The sequence below is a fragment of the Podarcis muralis genome, chromosome 1, assembly GCF_964188315.1.
Source record: "Podarcis muralis chromosome 1, rPodMur119.hap1.1, whole genome shotgun sequence".
Taxonomy (NCBI): Eukaryota; Metazoa; Chordata; class Lepidosauria; order Squamata; family Lacertidae; genus Podarcis; species Podarcis muralis.
The window spans coordinates 31,241,778-31,256,700 of NC_135655.1; the positions used below are offsets into that span (position 1 = coordinate 31,241,778).

At 46.2% G+C, this 14,923-nt stretch overlaps 1 protein-coding gene across 2 annotated transcripts; it reads left to right on the top strand.

The window, feature by feature from the left end:
- The first annotated feature begins 808 nt into the window (after positions 1–808).
- RPS6KL1 (ribosomal protein S6 kinase like 1) lies at positions 809–13,003 on the top strand. Of its 2 annotated transcripts, none has more exons than XM_028719638.2 (11): positions 809–959; positions 2,662–2,970; positions 3,903–4,027; positions 4,188–4,280; positions 4,918–4,965; positions 6,790–6,922; positions 8,779–9,729; positions 10,539–10,628; positions 10,983–11,065; positions 11,380–11,475; positions 11,569–13,003. In XM_028719638.2, the coding sequence occupies exons 2-11, from the start codon at positions 2,736–2,738 to the stop codon at positions 11,677–11,679; spliced, it is 1,965 nt and encodes a 654-aa protein (XP_028575471.2). In that variant the 5' UTR covers positions 809–959; positions 2,662–2,735; the 3' UTR covers positions 11,680–13,003. The 2 variants fall into 2 exon arrangements, with proteins under 2 accessions (XP_028575471.2, XP_028575462.2); XM_028719629.2 differs by having other exon boundaries at positions 846–959; positions 2,654–2,970.
- Positions 13,004–14,923: the final 1,920 nt, after the last annotated feature.

Genomic DNA, 14,923 nt, shown 5'->3' on the forward strand with positions numbered 1-14,923 from the left:
GAATAGGTGCATTGCCTTTCCAGCAGCTCAGGTCCACACGGAGAGGTTTAGCAGAAACATGGCTTCGACCACCACCCCACAAATACACTAGTCCTTTCCCAGCAGCCATTTGGATAGCATGGCAGGCTTACGAGAACCGAGGTAGTTACCACGGAGTAAAACCATAACACCGACTCTGAAAACAGGACGGAATTTATTGACATAGTCCTTTGACCCTATCGAAAACCAGGGAGGACAAAGTGAAATGAGATCGAAAGTGAATACAGTGGTACCTCAGGTTAAGTACTTAATTCGTTCCGGAGGTCTGTTCTTAACCTGAAACTGTTCTTAACCTGAAGCACCACTTTAGCTAATGGGGCCTCCTGCTGCTGCCGCGCCACCGGAGCACGATTTCTGTTCACATCCTGAAGCAAAGTTCTTAACCCGAGGTACTATTTCTGGGTTAGCGGAGTCTGTAACCTGAAGCGTATGTAACCCGAGGTACCACTGTACATGTATACAGTCACGTACTTATTTAGGGGAAATGGCAGCCCAAGGAACATTTCTAATTTTATTTCCAACAGTTTTAATTTCGTTTCCCCCCATGCCCCTCTTTTAAAGGGACCCCCACCCCCGGAGACAGACTCTTCCCACGCCCCTTGCTTTGGACTCCGCAGCCTGGCTCTGCAGACCTCGACGCGGGCTCTTTAAGAGGCAGCTCTCGAGCCAGCTGCCCGGGGATTGGTGCTTTATTCTAAAGGCCGGCTAGTGAGCTCATCCGCAGCCAATCGCTGCAACCGCGGACCACCCACACAGCCCCCGCAAGTTGCATCCTCCGACACCTGGGCTCTTCCACCGGCGAGCCGGATCCCCGAGCCGAGATGGAAGGAGGAGGAGGAGGAGGCGCCGCCGCCGCCGCCGGGGATTCCGTGCCTCGCCCTCCGCTCCGAAGAGCATCTCAGGCACCACGACTCCTTTAGGTACGGGATGCCCCTTCCCCGCAGGCACCTGTGCCCTGCCCACGTCACACACACCCCGGGGAAAGAGGCGAGCAGGTTGTTGCAGCGCGTCCTTAGCCGAGAAAGGGGGGGGCCGAGGGGGGGTTAAGCCAGGTTCGCCCCCCCCCCACTCCAGCTTATCTTTTGCACCACCTGCTTCCTTAAGCGTCACAGGGGGGGAGGCAGCTGCACCCCCCTTCAGATCAAGTAAAACAATAGAAATACTTAACTGTCCAATCACGTCGGTTCTGCCCCCCTCTAACAAAAGTCCTGCCCCCCCCCCAATAAAAATCCTGGCTATAACCATGGCGCGCGCGGGGGGGGGGGTGTTTGCAAGTGCGGCCATCTCCCTAGCGAGGCCTTCCCCGCCTTCTAAGGCCGGCACACAATGGCCCTCTCTTAGCAACACAGCACCTTGCTTCAAGGCTTCTGGGATTCCTGCACCGACCCTTCTTCTGCCCCTTTCCAAGTTGAGGCTGTGCCAGCACTGGTAGTTTTATTAGCGCCGGAGGGAGAATGGGGAGCGTCCATTCGTCCGAGTCTGTGCAGCTCCTCCAGGGCCTGTGGCTCCGCCTGGCCTAAGCGTCCAAAGGCCCCGAGGCTAACCATGCAGCCAGTGGCGTACCGTTAGCACCCGCCGTTTTGTTTCCGGCCGGCTTGCCTCCGAGAGGAACAAGAGCTTAGAAACAAACAGCCTTTTGGGTTTCGCTTGCAGAAGAACGGTGGAGGCAGAAACCTATTGTGAACCTTAATCCCACCTTAATATCTATTGCTTCCTAAGGCCTGGCCTGGGCAAAAGCAGGGCTGCAGTCTTGGGTTGGTTGATGTGGGCTGAATAATCGATTTAAACTCTTAGATTATTATTATTTTTTAATTGTTTTTAGTCCTATGTACTTATGGAAACAACAGGTGGTTGGCACAATTTCAGAAGAGGCTTTCTCCTGTTTCAGGAGGAGGGGAAAGCCTCTTCTAAGAGGGTGCTTACTGCGACATGAGCATGCACTTTTTATTCAATACCATGGTTGTATTTGCAATTATTATTTACTGAATTTATATACCGCCCTATACACGGAGGTCTCAGGGCGGTTCACAAAAAAGATCACAATATATTAAATCAAAATAAAAACAATACAGTGGTACCTCGGGATCCTGAAGCGAACGCAACCCGTGACTGCGCGTGTGGGGGTCGCATTTCACAGTTCTGCGCATGCGCGTGATGTCATTTTGACCGTCTGCGCATGCACACGTGGCGAAATGAGGAAGTAACACGCTCCATTACTTCTGGGTCACCGCGGAGCGCAACCCAAAAATACTTAACTTGAAGCACATTTATCCCGAGGTATGACTGTAACCCAATAATAACCGCCCCCCCAAAAAAGAGCCACATTTTAAAAGGGTATAGGATGTTGATCAGGTCAACCAAAGGCCTGTTTAAAAAGGATTAAGCAAGTGTTTAATCCTTGACAAAATACTCAAAACTCTCATACTTGGGCAACTCTCATTAGGTGACAGCCCTCCTGCAGGGACTGTATCGCTTGCAAACTCTTTCCACTCTTTTGAGTGCTGGCACTTTCTAGCTCCGATTTGTAGCCCTTTGCACCCACCCTCAATCTTCTCCCTAACCTGCTAATTCACCCTTCCTTTTTCTCTCCCTCTAATTCTGCCTTTGTCTCAAGCATTACAGGAAGTAGGCTGGTGAGGATTCATTGGAAATGGCCAGTTTTTAAGCAGAGTGACCCCCTGAGCAACGGTTTGGGCATGGATTCCGAATCCTGCACTCGAGCCTTCTCCCAGGCCCGAGTATATCTGGAGCAAATCCGAAGCCGGGTTGCGCCAGGGGGCGTTGACGCGCACGGAACTGGGAAGCGTGACTACCTGGTGGATGCGGCCAAGCAGATCCGCCTGGCTTTGGAGCGGGATGTGAGCGAGGACTACGAAGAAGCTTTCAACCATTACAAGAACGGCGTGGATGTGCTGCTCAACGGGGTTCAGGGTACGGTGGGGAAGTGGAGTGGGTGGGTTGTGAAAGATGTAGGGATCCTGGCAGAAGCGGATTTAGGGGAGTGCGACCAGTTCATTTGTACTGGGTGTGAAGCCTCAAGGATGCTGCATGGGGCGCCGCAAGTATGATGTAGAATGGAAGGCCAGAGGTGCTGGTTGTGGGGCAAAATTAGACACCACACAGGGTGCTGCTGGAATTTGAGACTGTAAGGTCCACCAATGGACCCTGGGGTAGGTGGAGCATAGAAGCATGAAAGGTGCATGGCTAACTTACAAATGCTCTTCGTAAGCTCTTGCACACCCAGCTGACTAGATGAGGAAGAAAATACTGCAAAAAAGATGTAAAATCATACAAATTATGTGAATATATATATAGAGAGAGCAATTTAAAATGTACAGATAAATGTCATCTTTTCTTTACATAAACGTACATAGTCTATTTATTTTTCTATACATGTTCATATCTTCTACATAATTGACTTCCCTCTACCTTTTAACAGTTTCCTCATCTCTCTTTAGTTCATTTTCTTTTGTACTGTGTTCTAATATACTTCCAACCTTCTATTTATATAGACTATCTCCTCTAATTGTCTTTTATTTTCTGAAATTTACTCTAGGCACATCCAGGTTTTGATTTGGGAACCACATTTACACAAATAATTCTTAAAACAATCCCATTCTTTTTTAACCCTTAAGTTCGAGTAATTTCTTATTGCGAATTTATAAATGTCACAGAATTCATTTTTTGTGGCACAGAATTTAGATTGCTTGTGGGTGCAGAATTCTAGCTTTTTAAAAGTGTGGGGAACACACAGCCTTGGCTATGGGGCCAGGCACGTTGTGATGTCAGGAAGAGCTGAGGATCTAAAAAGAACTACATAAAATGAGAGCTAAGAATGAGTAATGCCCATGACTCTCATGCAGTGGATCCTAATAAGGAGCGCCGTGAAGCTGTGAAGAGGAAGATCACCCAGTACTTGAAACGTGCTGAAGAGATCTTCAACTGCCATCTGCAACGAACTCTGGGAAATGGAAGCTCCACTGAAACGGTGAGAATTTTGGGGGTGGTGGGGAGGAAATAGGGGACATGCAGCTGGATTCCCAGCAGTTTAAAAAACAAAAACCACCAAGTACTGTTACTGTCTCCTTTGTTCTACTCCACCTAGTTTCTCAAACTAAGACGTTTCTCAATTTTTCATTGATTGACAGGGTTACAGCAGCCTTCGCTTTCGGCCAATTAGGACACTCAGCGCACCAGTGGAGAACCTGAGGCACTGTAAGGTTGTAGGAATAATTGACAAGGTAACTAGTTGCACCTGAGATGGTGTTCTGGAAGAGTAACCATGTCAGGCAATTGTAGCAAAAGCCCGAAGAAGCCCGGGCACCTTAAAGATTAACCCAGCCTTCCCCAAGCTAGTTTCCCCACCCCCACCCCACCCCCAATGTTGCTGCAGTGCATGACCATTGGGCATGTTGGTTGGGGCTGAGGGCAGCTGTGGTCCAACAGCATCTGGAGGGCCTAAAGTTCCTTATCCTTGTGTTAGAGAGCACCCTCATGACTTCATGCAGCAAACTGAGTTGGCTCCAGCCTATGAAATCCAGTCTTTAGCTGCTTCAGGATTCTGCTGGTTTGTCAATCATATTTTTACTGCGCCTCATCAGACAAGTTTTCATCATGTAAAACAACAAGAAGCAAAATGAAAAGGAGCAGTACTGTGAAACAACAGCAACGCCACACCCACACCCACACCCACCCACCCACCCACACACACACACAACTGAAGCTCTAAAAAGCTGCAGGAAATTAAAAACAACACTGATTTAAAATGCCTGAGAGAATAGAGAGAGATTCTCCCCAACCCTAAAACCTTGAGGTTCATATGGGTACCAGGCAGACCATTGCACTGTTGTGGTTAACTTGTGCTTTTGTTGCTTGTAGGTACAAATAGTGCAGGACCCTGCTACTGGGGGAACCTTTATACTGAAGGTATGTGCAACCGCCTTCCTCTGGCTCCTTTCCTCTCCTCTATTTCCCTTCCCTTTGGCAATCCTAGACATGGTGTTACTGGAGAACCAGCCTAGCCTTGAAAAAGCCCTCCTGGGCTCAACCTTGTTCTCTTCAGTATCTGTGAGGTTATAGCAAGCCCAGATCTCTCTATACTGTCCAATTTGTGAAGCTTTGCTCATGTCCTTTTCTACTGAGGAATTCCTTTTACAAATCCATCGCTAGCCCTCTTCTCCTTTTAGAAGAACAAAGCTTATTCTTCTCTCACATGTTTAAATACAAGCTATTTTAAAGTGCTGCTTCAAATTATATTAATATCTAAATGAAAGAACTGGCAGCCTATTTATGAATCAAAGACTCGTGCGTAAAATCACAAACGGCTGAGAATCTTTGGGTTTAGTGTTAACACACTTCAGACTCCAGCAGCCAAGTTATATTAGGAATAAAAATGAAGACAGGAGGACAAAGCAGACTTGGGAAATAATAGGAACCCTTTAGCTCAAATCTATCTATGCTGACCTAGTTACTTAGAAGCAGGTTTCTGGACTCCTCACAAGTAACAAAGCATAGGTGCTCAGTTGCAGGGTTATCCAAATGGACGATGAAACCTGAGGAGGTGAGGGAACTCATGATGGAATGTGAGGGACAAAGGGTTATCACTGGTGGAAATTACTGGGATTTCTCCTTCTACCTGCCAGGCCAAACCTATTCTGGGCTTGTGGACTCAGCTCAGCTGGAATATGTGCTTGCCTCACTCAGGCTAAACAGAGGGCAAGATAGCAGAGCCTTTTCTCCACAGACTCTATGCATCTGCCACCCCCTTCTGTTTACTGTTGAGAAGTTGCTTGGCCAATGCCTCTTTATAGCATCAGGCCTCTACTAGTCCCTTTGCTCTTCCTGAGCTGCAGAAGCACTTGCACCAAAGGAATGCTAAGAAAGAAGGGGGGAACTTTGGCTGCAGTAAAAGGGCGTCTCATGCTGAACTTTGGTGCTTGACAATGACTTTCCTATTTCAGCAGGCAGTTTTTCTATTTCCAGGATCAGTTTTAATTCTTATTATTCTTGTATATGTGGTGTTGTTCTAAACCCACTTAGGAATTTTGAACATTAAGTAATTTATTAATACCTGAAATAAACAAGCACTTTTAATGTATTTAAAGCATGCCCTGCCTTTTCAATTCAAAGTTTTCCAGTATGGAATCACTTGCAAATAAAACCAGAGGTATTTTGGGGCAACAATGAAATTCTTCAGCAATAATGAACTGCCTAACTCGGGTACAGGGCCAATGCTGGAAAGGCACAGAGTCTAGAGAAAAATATTTCTCAGCTGATCAGTGTGGTGTAGTGGTTAAGAGCGGTAGTCTCGTAATCTGGTGAACTGGGTTCGCTTCCCCGCTCTTCCACATGCAGCTGCTGGGTGACCTTGGGCTAGTCACACTTCTGTGAAGTCTCTCAGCCCCACTCACCTCACAGAGTGTTTGTTGTGGGGGAGGAAGGGAAAGGAGAATGTTAGCCGCTTTGAGACTCCTGAAGGGGAGTGAAAGGCAGGATATCAAATCCAAACTCTTCTTCTTCTTCTTCTTCTTCATCATCATTTGCTGCTCCAGAGTCCTTAAATGGAAAACATGCAGGGCTCCTGTACATTCTACACGCTTTGGACTTTTACAGATTAGTTTCCAACTGTGTTCTATAATACAGTGGGTGGTAAGAGGGCCTTTCCCACACTGGAAGAGGCTGCTGGGCTCTTCTGGCCAAACGGCATTCAGACAGAGAGCCCACATCTCTTGGTTCTGTGTTCCCTTCCAGAGCCTCCCCAAATCGCACGTGGAGACCCGTGAAAGGCAGACAATTATCCCACATGGAATCCCCTTCATGGTTGAATTGCTGTGCTACTCTGTAAGTGAAGACTCTGTCTTCCTCCACCTGGAGCACGTGAAAGGTGAGTGTTAAAGGATTTGCCATTTCCCCACTCCTATTTCCCAGCCTCACCTGGGGTAAATCTTTTGCGTGCTTGAGTTTTGCGTTTGTTGCTAAATTTACTTGGTCCTAATGAAAGTCTGACGCGGGTGGCACTGTGGGTTAAAGCCTCAGCGCCTAGGACTTGCCAATCGAAAGGTCGGCGGTTCGAATCCCCGCGGCGGGGTCCGCTCCTGTCGCTCGGTCCCAGCGCCTGCCAACCTAGCAGTTTGAAAGCATCCCTGGGTGCAAGTAGATAAATAGGGACCGCTTACTAGCGGGAAGGTAAACGGCGTTCCGTGTGCTGCGCTGGCTCGCCAGATGCAGCTTGTCACGCTGGCCACGTGACCCGGAAGTGTCTGCGGACAGCGCTGGCCCCCGGCCTATAGAGTGAGATGGGCGCACAACCCTAGAGTCTGTCAAGACTGGCCCGTATGGGCAGGGGTACCTTTACCTTTACCTTTTAATGAAAGTCTTGCCCAACTGTGAGTTTTGGGTTGTTTTTCTTATCATGGGCCAACATGGCTTCATTTGCTTTTTAATACAAAATGAGACCTTCGGGCAAACTGGAGATCATGCAAAGTACTAAGACTAAATCAGACTAAGATTTATCAGTGTGCAAGCAAGGGGAAAGAGTGGAATTATTTCTGTCCATGAACCAAATAACCCTCTGAGATACCTTGAGTGTAGCATCCAGTACAGGAAGATGAAAAATTCATTGTAGAGGATAACTCAACTGTAAACTAATTTCTCCTTCAGGGAACTGGGAATTGTGTGCACTTGCACTTAGAGCAGATTGGTTTTATGATAGCAGGGAATTCGAGTACCAGCCATCCTGTACAAAATACCGTATTTTCCCATGTATAAGACTCCCCCATGTATGAGACGCCCTCTATTTTTTTATCCCAAAATTAAGAAAATGCACTGTGCACTATCCGTGTATAAGACAACGCCTTATTTTAAACTTCAAAAATTTAGGAAAAAATATAGTCTTATACATGGAAAAATACGGTATTTCACTTCCTGCAAATCAGGTCAGATGTTACATTGTTGTAGTCCAAACTTATTGTTGCTAGAAGAGATCTGGATGAAAAGTAACCCATTATGCAAGTCTTTTAACAGATCAATGCTATCAGGCACTAGTCTGAGGAACAGGATTTTTAGGTTTCCCCCGCAGCATTTCTGCAAGTTACAGAAATGTAACATTGGAACCATCCAGTTTGCGTTTTTTGTGTGATTTCTTTTCTGCCATTCTCCATTAAATCCCAGCTGGCTTTGTGGTTTGTAGTCACCCTATAGCAGCTTGTGACACATGTTTATGGTTGCAGGTCATCCACTCTATCCTTCTGAACCTGAGGTGGGTGGGAAACTGTTGGGCACGTGGCGTCTGAGAAATTATCTTGCCAGAAACTTTTGGTTGCTTCTTCCTCTGAGAGTTGTTTGAAGAATAGTTATCCTGTGCATTCCGAATTTAGCTAATACCTCTGCCGGCCTGACTGCAGAGATATAGTAGGTTAGCAGCCTATTGAATTGCACATAATTTTTCTTCAGGCAGGAATAAAATTGGGAACACTTAAGCTTTTGTTAATCCTGGCGGGGGGGGGGCTTCTCTGTGCAGTTTGAAAGCTTGCTGCCTGATCCTCCTAATAGAGCTGGTTCAGTAAGAGATCAACTGAACCATTTTGCCTTCTCTCTGTCCTCTCAACCCTCTTATTCTCTGCGGCCGGGTATCAGGCTAGCAGGCAACTGTAGAAGGGAGAATGGAAGAGGAGGCACAGCTGCTGAGGAACTGGAGTTGGCATGTTTCTGAGAAGCCGTTCTTCCTTCTTTTTCCCACAGGGGGGACCCTCTGGTCCCATCTTCGCTCACAGAATTGTTTCCACCATAAATCCTCCAGCACCTCCAATACAGTGAATGCAAAGCTCAGCTTGGTCTTGAATCACACCAGTGAAGAAGGGGTCACAGGAAACCCTCAAGAAGCCGATTCTGTGTCCCAGCAGAGCTGCAATTTCTACCCTGAAAACAGTGCTAGCCAGATCCCTGCTGCTGTAAATCTGTTCAGAAGTGGTGACCACTCGTTGCCTCGGAAGAAGTCCCTTGACCATATGCATGTGAGAACATCAACTAATGAGAAGTGGCATGTTGGACCTGCAGTTGGACCATGGGGCATTATTGGAGGGAAGCATTTAAGTGCAACACACACTTTGTCTACACAATCTAATTTGAAACCAGCGCACTGGGGGCATCGCTGCTTGGTCAACCAGAGGACTTTCAGGTCGTGTGACTCACTTATCAGAACTGATAGCATCAGCAGCATATCTGAGAGAGCTACCACACAGCAGGAGCCAAAACCACATGCAGGCGAGAGATCTAGCCAACATGTCTCAGAGACAGGAAGAGGATGCGTGTCAAAAACAGAAGCTCCATGTCACCGAATAGCACAGCTTGCGCATTCTCCAGCTGGCCAAAGACAGGTGCATCCTGGCATTCTTCAGCAGAACTCGTGTGGTCAGGAGAACCAACGGAATGTGACACAAATGAAAGAAGGGAGCCTTTTGCAGGAAGAGTTGACTACTGAGCATAAACAGCACGAAAACCAGCTGGCACCAAGGCAATATGGGTCTGCAGCGCACCAGGCTGCGCACAGGGACAGCCTTGGGGCCTGGGATGTAAGTGAGGACCAGATCCAACTTTGGGCAGCTGAACTGGTTTTGGCTTTGGAGGGTCTCCACCAGCAGGGGATCCTATGCCAGGACCTCAACCCACGAAACCTACTGCTGGATGATACTGGTACGTTTTCTCCCAAGAAGGGGCTGAATGAAAACTCTAGTCTGTCATATTTGGTAGCTGGAGCATTTGGTTTCATCGGGAAAACATTCCAGCTCCCTCTCCCTTATGCTTTGTGAGATTACAGAAAAACAAACTATTGTGAGGGGCAGGGAGAGCACACTCCGAGGGCCAAATTCCTTCAGAGAAAAGTGGTTGAGACCAAAACACACTCTCACATACACCTGTGGGGGAAGAGATGAATGAACTTAGAATCCGAGTTAGAAGGAACCACAAGGATCATCTAGTCATCTAGTCTCCCTGCAATGCAGGAAACTTTGTCCAATGGGCTCAGGCCCATGACCTGAGATTAAGTCTTGTGCTTTACCAACTTAGCATGTCATTTTTCTGTACTGCAAGAAAAGCTTCCCTGTCCTCAGGTCTATATCTCAGTTCAGTCCCATAATCAGCATTTTGGTTCTGCTAAATAACATCACTTGAACTATGTTTGTTTAGTATCTATTGTTTAGTTGTTTGGTATCTGAAGAAGTGTGCATGCACACGAAAGCTCATACCAAGAACTAACTTAGTTGGTCTTTAAGGTGCTACTGGAAGGAAATTTTTTTTTGTTTTGACTATGTTTGTTTAGATTTCCTGTTTATTTCCTTCGGCTTACAGGGGAGCTGTGAATAGACAGCACATATTGTCATTTAATAAAACAGGTGCCCAAGACTTAAACCCGAGGGCAGTTTCTGAGGTGACTAGCAGCTTCTGATGCCTCCTGTTTTTCTTGGCTTTGCATAACTGCTCTTGCCATTTCTGTGGGTTCATAGGTCACATCCATCTCACATACTTTGGCCAGTGGACCGAGGTGGAACCACAGTGTTGCAGTGAGGCAATGGAAGACTTATACTGTGCTCCAGGTAATGAAGACATTTGCTCTTCCCTTGACAGATGGGGGCAAGAGGAAAGAAATATCACCCCCCCATTTATTTCTTTTATATGCTTTTAAGTCATTTTATGCTGTTTTATTGGTTTTGGTTTGTATTTTTGTTTTCATAATACTGCTTTTATATTATACCCCACTTGGAAATGTTTAGATATTAAGTGGTTTATAAATGCTCTTAAATGCAATAAAACAGGCAAGCTGGCCTGACCCGAGACACCTCTCTTTGTGACTACAGTCCTTTTAAAGCCTCTTGCTCAGATGGTTACAGGAGATAAGGGCTTCTGGCATGGTCTTTCTGTTGCTGTAATTCACACTTTTTTCTCTGCAGAGGTGGGTGGAATTTCTAAGCTGACGGAAGCTTGCGACTGGTGGAGCTTTGGGGCGCTGCTCTACGAGTTACTGAGTGGAACTGTGAGTAACTAAAACTGTCATATCTAGATTGGTAAGCCAGTATTAGGAAAACAGATAGCGTTCTAATGGCGATAGTGGTGCTACACAAAGTGATGTTGACTAGGAGCATGACAAACTACATTTGAACCTCGTTCTCTCTCCCTTCTTTGCTGCAAAGTGTAAATATTGTTGACGTGGATCGACTGCACCATGGAGCCTACTGCTTACTTAGTTGGTATGGGCAAACTGGGTTATTTTCAGAACAGTTATCCTTAGCATTAGCAGCCTTTGCTGCAGGGTAGCCTGGTTTTAATAGCTCTGTTGATCTCTTACAGTCTTTAGCCCAGAATCACCCCTCAGGGATTCATCCTCACACCAAGGTTCATCTTCCAGAAAAGCTCAGCCAATCTGCTTCATCCCTAGTCTCCGAGGTGAGAATGCTGGCCAGTTAGCATTAGAATTGGAGGGTGGCTGTGATAATATGCATTTGGAGTCTGAACTACTATCTCTCATTCTCTTCCCAGCTGCTGCAATATGATCCCAAGCACCGTTTAGGCTCTGGCGAAGAGGGAGTGAACAGGATCAAGGCACACCCTTTTTTCAGCACCATCCAATGGAACAAGTTAGTTGCATAATAAGAGCCAAAGAGATTTGGGGGATGGTGTGGAGCTGCGCTTCCAGAGTGCAGCACCCGGCTGTTTTATCTGCTGGATTGTGTCCCTGCCAATGGAAAAACCCAAATCCTTCTAGAAGCACTTGCCTCCTGAATGAATGAATGAATAAATAAATAAATACATAGCCTGGGTCTTGTGGACCTGGGTGGTGCCAATAGCGCTGTTGCTCAGGGGGAAATCCACAGAGCTTGGCTGTAGATTTTTCAGCTTTGAGTTGCTCCTTTCCTGCTTCCTAGCTATATGCCAATAGCAGCTAAAGGGATCAAATTCAGCTTTGGAAGATTTAGCCTGCTGGAGTTAACCTTCAAAGCATGAACAAAGATTATGAGCATCTTGTAAGGCTGATGTAGCCAACATCCTCCCTTCCATATGTTGCTGGACTCCAGCTCCCACCATCCTCAGTCAGCATGACCAGAAGTCAGGGGTGATGCCAGATGGCAATTCTGAACAGTTGGAAGGCATCATGTTGGCTACCCCTGCAATAGATTCACAGAATTGTAGAGGTGGAAGGGGCAAGGGTTCCAAACCCCTGCAAAGCAGGAAACTTTTGCCCAACATGGGGCTGGAATCCATAACCCTAAGAGCCTCATGCTCTACCAACAGAATTGTCCAGGTATGGTTTGTTTGCAGAACCAAAACATCAAGCCCTTTATTGACGCTCTCAACATAGCTTACTCTACATCAGGCACGTCCAACTGGTCGATTGTGATCTACTGGTCAATCTTTGGGCGTCCCTGGTCGATTGGTGAAGGCTCCCCCCAAAAAGCTCAACAACTTTGGTCAATCCAATGGGTAGATCACTGCAGCTTTTCATAGTGGGAGTAGATCACAGTCTCTCGGGAGCTGGACATGCCTGCTCTACATGATCAGTTTCCCCAAATCAGACATGGCCAAAGGTAGCTTCCCCCCATACGTTCTACTTGCTTGTTCCCCAACCGTCAATTCAGTTGAGCTTTCCAGCGATGTTCCTCGTGCCACAGCAGTATCTACTCTTATCACGTATCAGCTGTGTCTCCTCCCTAACCTCGACGCCTCTTCTTCCTATACCTGCTTGACCCCGTCCCCAGCTTACCAGTGCGTTTCTGCTTAAGTACCCTAGGCGGAAGCCTTGGATTACACTCTGTATAGTTCACAGCTTGCATGTTGCACTTGGCTTCTTCTGCAGAATGGAGACGAGCTCTTATGCAGAGGGGAAGTGAGCAAAAGGCTCTTCTTGTGATTGCTCTCTGTGGATCTTCCATGTTCTTGCCAATGAACGTTTTAAAATAAAAGACTCTCAGCACAACCAAGCACTTGCGTGCGATCTTTAGCAACACTGCTAGCTGGTTCTATTGTAATGCCCATGCAAAGGTGTAGCTTGGCTTCCACCAGCTGAGGCAGCTCACCACTACAGGAGTCTTTCACACATCATGAGAATTGCATTGGAACAGTGGAGGTAAGACCCTTCAGCCTTATTCTAAAATACTTGATGGCAATAATATGTAGTCCATTTTTCTTTCAGGAACAGCTAAGTCTTCCTGGAAGCAGCCACTGTACTTCCTATCTGAGTCATACACACAGAGCTGTTTAGGTCCTAGTCTACGTATTCTAGGTTCCAATGGCTAAACACTGCAACATAGTTCAATACCATTTTTCTTTGTATAGTATGTATAAACAGATTTCTGGGCAGCTGCAGTAGCTGTTCTCAACAGTAGCCCAACTCCTCCAACACACATTTCTAAACTTAAATTGAGAAACTGCATCTTTAGCCCAAGTAAAAATTGCAAATCAATCCCCAATGAGCATATACAGTAATACCTCGGGTTAAGAACTTAATTCGTTCTGGAGGTCCGTTCTTAACCTGAAACTGTTCTTAACCTGAAGCACCACTTTAGCTAATGGGGCCTCCCGCTGCCGTCGCAATTTCTGTTCTCATCCTGAAGCAAAGTTCTTAACCCGAGGTACTATTTCTGGGTTATCGGAGTCTGTAACCTGAAGCGTCTGCAACCCAAGGTACCACTGTATAGGATGGACACAGGACAAATTCAGCAGCTGACTTCTCATCTGAAAACATTTCAGGCCTCTTACATCATAGCTGTACAGTGAGAAAGTGTATAGCTCACATAGAACAAACAGACCAGAACCAATGATCTTAATAATAATAAATAGTGTTTCTATCCTGATGCTTTATAGCAGCACTTGACATTGTATATACTTCTCGCAAGACAACTGCTTGAGATTAGTATGTCTGCTATGGATGGTGATTAGTTTTGGTAAAGAAAGTAGGCCTGATTCACAGTCCTTCGTACAGAGAAGCTGATTGTAAGACTACTTCCTCTGTTGCTACCAGTACTATTCACCTGTTGCAGGCTAGAAAGGGTACCCAAATTGATAGGACATACATGAGAACCTAGATTATTTAATTTCCTTGGAATGCTCAGGACCTCCAGGTACCTCTACAAACTACAGAGTTTGCTCTCTTCCTCCTATGAGATGCTTTTGACTAATAAAGTCTTTTCTAGTTCTGTCCCATTAAAACTTGAGAGCGGGTGCAGAGGCATGGCAGAAAGTACACCAAACATCAGCCAACACAATGAGTCATAGAGCTAACTATTGCTTTGGTTTTAATCAAGCTTTTTAGGTACCTATATACCACTGCAGCTGTGCTTCAATCCAATGTTTCAAGAGTAGAAAAATCTGCATTAGCAACCCATGACCATATTGCCAACTGCAGCATCTCAAGCCAATCTGAAGAGCACTCAAACGGGGGGGGGGGGGGGGGGGACTGAGAAGGACGCACCTACACTGCTTTTTGTTTCGGAACATGACACTTGTGGGTACCATAGCACCCTCAGACATCTTCCTTTGTCTCTCCCATTTTTTTTTTTTAAAAAGAACCATTTTTGGTTGGGGGAATTGACTAAAAAATAATACTGTGTGTTTTGAGTTGTATGAAGCCATTTTGCCTTGAAGGGGTGGGGAACAAGTAGTCTCCCTGCTACATAAAATATAACTATGGCAGACTATTGTGACTGCTGCCTTCAAAGATCCCAATCTCTTTCCTGTTTTTGGCTACCAAAATCCTTTAAGGGGACAGCATAACATTTAAATCATCTAATGTAGGCACACTCCAAAATCTTCCCAACAGATGCAGAGCTTGAAGTCATAATTTACTGTCACGTCTAAACCAGGCAAACTATAGTTTTCTTGCCTTTTTATTTAACAG

Excerpts from the sequence above, each read along its gene's own strand:
- RPS6KL1 (XM_028719638.2), top strand. The coding sequence starts at position 2,736 with ATGGATTCCGAATCCTGCACTCGAGCCTTCTCCCAGGCCCGAGTATAT. Across the intron at positions 6,923-8,778 it reads CCACCTGGAGCACGTGAAAG|GGGGGACCCTCTGGTCCCAT; the intron begins GTGAGTGTTAAA and ends TTTTTCCCACAG. Across the intron at positions 11,066-11,379 it reads ACGAGTTACTGAGTGGAACT|TCTTTAGCCCAGAATCACCC; the intron begins GTGAGTAACTAA and ends GATCTCTTACAG.